Source organism: Mastomys coucha, unplaced genomic scaffold, assembly GCF_008632895.1.
Source record: "Mastomys coucha isolate ucsf_1 unplaced genomic scaffold, UCSF_Mcou_1 pScaffold18, whole genome shotgun sequence".
NCBI classification, from domain to species: Eukaryota; Metazoa; Chordata; class Mammalia; order Rodentia; family Muridae; genus Mastomys; species Mastomys coucha.
Window position 1 is genome coordinate 82705555 of NW_022196900.1, and position 8389 is coordinate 82713943.

Consider the following 8389-nt stretch of genomic DNA (forward strand, 5'->3'; position numbering starts at 1 on the left):
AAGTGCATGCTAAAAGGAGCCTGATATGGCTGTCTTCCGAGAGGCCCTGCCAGAGCCTGACAAATACAGAGGTGATGCTTGCAGCCAACCATTGGACTGAACACAGGATCCCCAATAGAGGAGTTAGAGAAAGGACTGAAGGAGTTGAAGGGGTTTGCCACCCCATAGGAAGAACAACAATATCAACCAACCAGACCCCCAGAGCTCCCAGGGACTAAGCCATCAACAAAGGAGTACACATGGCTCCAGCTGCATATGTAGCAGAGGATGGACTTGTCAGGCATCAATGAGGAGAGGTCCTTGGTCCTATGAAGGCTCAAATACATTTTCATCAGCTTTCTGGTTTGGTGGTTTTCTTTGTTGCTTAAGCTTTTCTTTAATTCCTTTTCACAAGTTGGAAATTTAGCTGGGTGGGTGGGGTCTTGCCCTAAGGTAACCATTCCCTTTATTCCATTTAGTATTAGGCTTTTCTTTAAACCTTTTCTCTCTCTGAGCACTGTGACGTGGCTCTAATATTCCACATTCTGTGGCTCCCTTTTCCTCAATCTGTACACGTTGTATTTTTCCTTGCCCAATCTACATAAGAATGGCCATTAATAACCACACGACACAGTCAATACTAAGCTGTCTTGAAATTTCTTGCTAATGCCATTAATCCAAAACTTCTCATTTAGCCTCAGGCAGATTAAAGGGCAAAATGCAGCCACATTCTTTGCCAAAATACCACAAGAATGGTCTCCAGGTCACTTACTCTCCTCTGAAACCTCTTGAGCTGGGCCCCCACAATTCAAATCACCCTCAGTACTAGTCATCCATGTTCCTACTTGCATGGCCTATGTCTCAGGGTTTCATTGCTGTGAAGAGACACCAGCACGAAGGCAACTTTTTTTTTTTAAAGACTTATTTACTTATTTTATGTATATGAGTACACTGTCGCTATCTTCAGACACACCAGAAGAGGGCATCAATCCCATTACAGATGGTTGTGAGCCACCATGTGGTTGCTGGGATTTGAACTCAGGACCTCTGGAAGAGCAGTCAGTGCTCTTAATCGCTGAGCCATCTCTTCAGCACCCAAGTCAATTCTTATAAAGACCAACAATTAATTGAGGCTGGCTTACAATTTCAGAGGTTTAGTCCCCTACCATCATGGTGGGAAGCATGGCAGGATACAGGCCAACATGGTGCTAGAGGAGCCAAGAGTTCTACATTTTGATCCACAGGCAGCAGAAGGAGACTGTATGCCACACTGGGCATAGCTTAAGCTAATAATACTGCACCTACTCCAACAAGGCCACACCTCTATAGTGCCACTCCTTATGGGCCAAGTATTCAAATACATGAGTCTATGGAGGACATACCAAATTAAACCACCACAGCTTGTTAAGTTCCACTTAGAACTGCTTTCCTAATCCAAAACCCCAAAGTCCTCATTCCATCAACAAGCAGCACAGTCAGGACTGACACAGCAGTACGCTGCTCCCTGGTACCAACTTCTGTCTTACTTAGCGTTCTATTGCTGTGAAAAGACATTGTGACCACAGCATCTCTTATAAAAGAAAACACTTAATTGGGGCTTGCTTACAGTTTCAGAGGTTTAGTCCACTGTTATCATACTGAGGAGCAAGGGGGCCTGCAGGCAGACATTAACTGAGTTTAATATCTAGATGCACAAGCAGCAGGAAAAATAAAGGCACGGGGTCTATCCTGAGCTTTTGAAACCTTAGAGCCCACCCCTAGTGACACACTTCCTCCAACAAGACGCACTACTACAATAAGGCCACATATCATTTCTTTTTTAAGATTTATTTATTTTTTATGTATATGAGTATACTATCACTGTCTTCAGACACACTAGAAGAGTGCATCAGATACTGTTACAGATGGTTGTGAGCCACCATGTGGTTGCTGGGAATTGAACTCAGGACCTTTGGAAGAGCAATCAGTGCTCTTAACCACTGAGCCATCTCTTCAGCCCAAGGCCACATTTCTAATCCTTCTCAAGTAGTGCCACTCCTTGATGACTGAACATTCAAATACATGAGTGTATGGGGGCCACTTACTCAAATGACCACAGGTGGCTTCAGGTTTTTGTTATTGATTTAGACAAGATTTCTCTGGGTAGTTCTGGGTGTCCTGGAACTTACTTTGTAGGTCACGCTGGCCTCAAATTTAGAGATCCAGCTGACTCTGCCTCCTGAGTGCTGGTATTAAAGCCATGGTATTAAACCACCATGCCCACTGCAGGTCTTGGTTATTTCAAACAATGCCATGAATTAACCTTTATCGTTTTATTTAATTTTATCTTTAGGGTTCATGTCTATAAGTAAAATACAGGATTCGAAAGGAGATTGTGGGGCGTGTATGTATGTGTGTGTATACATATAAAATCTTTACAGACAGTGACAAACAAAAAATTCAAAAAGCATTATATGTATTAGTTTGGGGTATATATGCATGCATGTGTGTGTGTGTGCGTGTATAAATGCCATGTGGACGTGTGGCAGTCAGAGGACAACTTGCAGGAATCAGGTTTTACTTCCACCATTTGTGTTTCTGGGATCAAACTTGGCCATTAGGCTTGGTGGCAATGCCTTTACCCATTGAGCCATCTCACTATACCTTAACAAAAATGTCAATGAACATCTAGAACCTAATACTAGTATCAGGTATTATAAAAAGCATGGTATTTTTGAGTCAACAGATCCTGCTCCTGCCTCTGTTTACTGTCTACTTGATAAAAGGCTCAACTGAACAATACACATGTGAAAGCAATATTAAAGAGAGTAATAAGGGTCTATATAAGATACTAAGAAAAAATTGATTTTTGTCAGGGAGGTGAGATAAAGCTTTTTTTTTCTTTTTTTTTTTTTTGGTTTTTCAAGACAGGGTTTCTCTGTGTAGCCTGGCTGTCCTGGAACTCATTCTGTAGACCAGGCTGGCTTCGAACTCAGAAATCCACCCGCCTCTGCCTCCCAAGTGCTGGGATTAAAGGCCTGCGGCCACTACCGCCAGGCTGAGATAAAGCTTTTGTTAAAATTCAAGTGAATAGTTTGCATTTCCTCTTGGTGAAGCATGAGAAGTGGAATATGACAAGCAACACAGGTAGAAGGAAGAGAGTGAACGGAATCCCCGTGGGACCTGAAAATAAAGGAGATTGCAATGAAAGCAACACTATAAGAGCTTCTCAGACTGGGCGGGGCGGGGGTGGGGCCGATGCTATAGCAGAGCCTAGGGCTTCTGCTGACTTCTGCACCAGCTTTCATCACTTCTCCTTTTGGTTACAGACACAGGAATTACTTAAACATTCTGCTCAGAGGCTCTAGATACATATAATGACATCATCAGACCTCTACTAGGGACATTTCTATTCTTGTTTTTACATTCTTTCCTATTGGTCTAGAAACAAGCAAGGCATCTTTCTTTTTGTTTTTGTTTGTTTGTTTGTTTGTTTGTTTCAAGACAGGGTTTCTCTGTGTAGCCCTGGCTGTCCTGGAACTCACTCTGTAGACCAGGCTGGCCTCAAACTTAGAACTCAGAAATCCGCCTGCCTCTGCCTCCTGAATGCTGGGATTAAAGGCCTGCGCCACCACTGCCTGTCAGCAAGGCATCTTTCTTTCTTTTTTCTTTTTTTTAAACTTTTTTTTTTTTTTGAATGAGGGGCTTGGTTAAGAGGAGCGTACTGTAGAGATGGGGAGTGCAGTCTCTCACTCTGTAGACCAGGCTGGAATCAGACTCACTAAGATCTGCCTGCCTCTACCTCCCAAGTGCTGGGATTAAAGGCAGGCAACACCACCAAGGCATAGGGAATTTTTTTTTTTAAAGATTTATTTATTATTATAATTAAGTACACTGTAGCTGTCTTCAGACACACCAGAAGAGGGCGTCAGATCTCATTACGGATGGTTGTGAGCCACCATGTGGTTGCTGGGATTTGAACTCAGGACCTTCAGAAGAGCAGTCAGTGCTCTTACCCACCGAGCCATCTCGCCAGCCCCTTTTTAAACATTTTTTTTAGATTTATTTTATTTATTTTATGTGTATGAGTACACTGTAGCTGCACAGATGGCCGTGAGCCATCATGTGCGTGGCTGCTGAGAACTGAACTCAGGACCTCTGCTGGCCATGCTTGCTCCCAAGTAATTCACTGTAGTTGTCTTCAGATGCACCAGAAGAGAGCGTCAGATCTCATTACAGGTGGTGGTAAGCCACCATGTGGTTGCTGGGATCCGAACTCAGGACCTTTGGAAGAGCAGTCAGTGCTCTTACCCACTGAGCCATCTCACTAGCCTCAGCAAGGCATCTTTCAATGTGCAAATAAGCAGTAGTATAATCATATCAGGAAATATTAATTCAAGAAATAAGTGACCTACCAGTTCTTAAGAGAAAATGTGGAGGGACCTTGAATGTACATTACTAAGTGAAAGAAGCCTATTAGAAAGACTACATAGCAGGCAGATAGCAGTATACCTCAACAACATAGCTGGGCTGTGTGAGGTGGACCACACCTTTAATCCCAGCACACAAGAGGCAGAGACAAGAGGACCTCTGAGTTTGAGGCCAGCTTGGTCTACAGAGCGACTTCTAGGACAGCCCAGGTTGTAAAGAGAAAACCTTGTTGTGACCTCCCCAGGCCTCAAACGGGCAGAACCAGACCTTGTCCTTGCTACAAGCAGCTAGCCCATCTAGGGTGGTCTTCGGTGAGGTCTATTGTTCGGCCAAGTCTCCGGATATAGGAGTCACTCCCTGCAAAGCTGCTTTACCAACCTTTGGGACAAAACAACAAGATGCTAATGAGGCCACAAGATCCGGACAGAGTGGGGGATGGCTCCCCTCCCTACATATTCTCAGACTCTGAAATACACTTTGAACCTCCATCAGAAAACTTTGACTTGGTCTCATCATTTTCTCTCGCCATCCGATTCCCCACTTCCAGGCCCCATCTTTTCTTTCTGGACAGCTACATCTTGTCTTGAAAAACAAATCAAAACAAACAAGAAAGAAAGGCTACATATAAAATGGTTCCACTTTGTGATAATGTAGAAAAAGCAAAACTATAGCAATAGTAAAAAAATCAGTGTCTTCAAGGACTGAGGGAGGAAGGGGATGATGAAGAACAGTGAAACTATTCTGTATAGTGCTGTAATAGTGAATACATATTTGCCAGATCTACACTGTTCAACATGAACAGTGGACTTTAATGTAAACTGTGGGCAATGTGTTAATAATTAATAATGTTTACAATATGAATGCTTTTGATTCAGTAAATAGAACACATTAAGGAGAAAGGTTAGTCTGTGTAAAGGGCAGATGATATAGGGGAACTCCCTAAACTATCTGCTCAATTTGTTCTGTAAATCTAAAGCTATTCTAAGCAAGTATATTTATTTAATTTGTGCATGTGTAGGTGTTTACATGTTCATGTGTGTGCAGGTATGTGAGAAGGCCACAGATCAACCTTTAGTGTCATTCATCAGAAGCTGCCTATCTTGTTTTTATTAGAAGCAAATGAAGGTAAAGTAGGCAAAACAAACAAACAAAGAGTTTGGGGGCTATGAAAATAATTTGCTTCCCACCAACAGTATGTAAGAGTACATACTCATTCAAATTTTTGTCAAGAATAGGTATTATTATTGAGTAAAAATTAACTTACTTTGATAGTTTGTATAGCTCAGACCAGGGAGTGGCATTATTAGAAGGTGTGGCCCTGTTGAATTAGGCAGGGCCTTGCTGGAGTAGCAATATTACTGTGGATGTGGGCTTTTAAGACCCTCATCCTAGCTGCCTGGAAGAGAATATTCTGCTAGCAGCCTTCACATGACAATTTAGAACTCTCAGCTCTGACTGCACCATGCCACCGGAACGCTGCCATGCTCCTGCCTTGATGATAATGGACTGAACCTCTGAACCTGTAAGCCAGCCCCAATTAAATGTTTTCCTTTTAAAGACTTGCATTGGTCATGGTGTCTGTTCATAGGAGTAAAACTTTAACTAAGACACTTATTCTAGTTAAAATTTCTTTAATGATTAGCAATACTGCATAGCTTCTTTTTTTTTCTCCCAGTGCTAGGGACTGAACCTAGGGTCACACACACTAGGCAAGTGCTTCACCACTGAGCTATATCCAGAAGATAAATTAATTTCTTTGAATAGGTAGTTTGAATTTGAAATACTGAATTGTAGACTAAGAATACATGTTTAGGGGTTAGTGATATAGCTTAGCTACTAAACTGCTTGCCAAACATGTATGAAGCCCTGGCTTAGGTCCCCAGCATCACATAAACCTCTAAGCATGGTCAGAAGCTCCAGGTCATCTCCAGCAACACAGGAAGTTTAAGGCCAGCCTGGGCTAGAAACCCTGTCTTTTAAAAGAGTTCATAAGTTAATTTATTAAAACAAAATAAAAGACTAGAAAACGTTTCCTTTGTTGAACCAATATGTTCATTTTTTCCCCTAAGGATAAGCTAGTATTTACTGTTTCTGTTTGCTGTGTTCTGTTGATTTTAAATTTACTATATTAGTGATATATAAATTTTTGTGTGGTCAAATGTAACATTTTTTCTTTGTTATTTCTTTGCCTATTGTGCTAACCCTTCTTTTGCTTCTTTTTCTTTTTTTAAAAAAAATATTTTTATTTTAGATTGGTGAGTTATTTAAGTGGCATGGATGTGTTTGCACTACATGCATGCTTGATGCTCATGGAGACTAGAAGAGGGCATTTAGATCCCCTGAAACTGGAGTTACAGAGAGCTGTTAGCTGCCATGTGGGTGCTGAGAATTGAAACTGGGTCCTCTGAGTGCTCCTAACCACCAAGTCATTCGTTCAACGCCCCCCCTCCACTGCCCCCTCCTCAGTGTGTAGAGGTGGTCATGTATATATGCATGTGTGTATACATATGTGTGTGCATATGTGCATTTGAGTGTGGATGCCTGAAGTGGATGTAAGGTGTCTTCTCCAATCACTCTCCACTTCGTTTTATGAGACAGAGTATCTCACTGAATGTAGAGCTCACCACTGGACTGGCTGGCCAGCAAGTCCAGAAATGTCTCTTTGTGTCTCCAGGGCAGGTACTATAGGGGCATGCTGCAGAGCCTGACTTTTTATATGGGTTCTTGGGGATCAAAATCAAGCAAGCACTTTACACTACCTGAACTATCTCCCTACCCTCACTTCTGTTATTTCTAATATGAAATTATTTTACTACATTCAGTGTTTTGCAAGTTATTATTTTCCTAAATATTTTTAAATGACTCAAGGTATTAGATTTCTTTTATTAATCTCATAAAACTTTACTTTGTATACAATCATATAGGGCTAGGTATTAAAGTATCCCAGCTCCACAGGTGAAGCAGGTAAAGCTGTGTATAGTTATGTCACTGAGCCACATCACACATACATATAACCTGCAGTACCTGAACACTGAGCAACGGTACATCGCCACGATCTGTGCTGGAACTCACTACCTTGTCCTGCTACGCAAGTTATTCTCATGCCATCTTATTATATGATTCTTCTCTGAAGCACTGCTTGGGATGTCTCTTTTAGGTACTAAAAGCCATTTCTGAGTCTCCTTTTTACTATTTAGCTTATGGGCTTTGCCTTAAAGTAATACTATGTGAGGCTTTTTGGTGGTTGTTGTTTTTCTGTTTTTTGTTTGTTTGTTTTGACATGGTTTCTTTGTGTAGTACTGACTGTCTTGGAACTCATTCTGTAGACCAGGCTAGCCTGGAGCTCAAGAGATCCTCCTGCCTCTGCATCCCAAGTGTTGGGATTAAAGGCATGTATCACCACTGCCCAGCTAACATGTGATTTAAAATACTAAATAAATATATTTTAGTATTTGAAAATTTTAGGTTATCTAATTCTAAAAACAATTTTAAGCAGGAGAAGGAAAAAACTGCAGTATTTCTGTTGTTGCAGTGCTGGAGATCAAATCCAGGTCTGTGCACATCTTAGGCCAGTGCTCTAGCAGTGAGCTAAACTCTCACTCATGAAAAATGCATTTTTAAAATATCCTTACCATACACAGGTGTCTTTCCTGGCAGGATGACGATAATGAGCTGTAGTCCAGAATACGTATTCTTGAGATGCCGGAACATGGGCTCCACGCTGTCTGCTCCCTGTGCGTATTTGCAGAAGCATGGTTGGCCTTGGATGGGCATCCCTGCATCCTTGGAAATCTTTCGCAGCTGGTCTGTGAAACCTCTGAAAGTGAAACCAGAAAAGAGAAAAGCTTTGTCTAGACATCAAAATGTACCAAATATTTTATCTTTTGTGGTTGGTGTGCATGTTCAGCAAGTACTCTACACTGAGCTACATCTCTAGCTTCAGGCCTACCAAACAGCAATGAAAAGTTTGCTTGTTTTTTTTTTTTTGGTTTTTGGTTTT

At 41.6% G+C, this 8389-nt stretch overlaps 1 protein-coding gene across 4 annotated transcripts in view; it reads right to left on the reverse strand.

The window, feature by feature from the left end:
- The window catches only part of Ago3 (argonaute RISC catalytic component 3), an 83304-nt gene that overhangs the window by 15762 nt on the left and 59153 nt on the right, over positions 1 to 8389 (reverse strand). For all 4 annotated transcript variants that reach the window (XM_031378656.1, XM_031378660.1, XM_031378659.1 and 1 more), the window contains one exon: positions 8022 to 8206. In XM_031378656.1, the coding sequence (XP_031234516.1) occupies positions 8022 to 8206 (185 nt within the window). The remainder of the gene's footprint in view (positions 1 to 8021; positions 8207 to 8389) is intronic.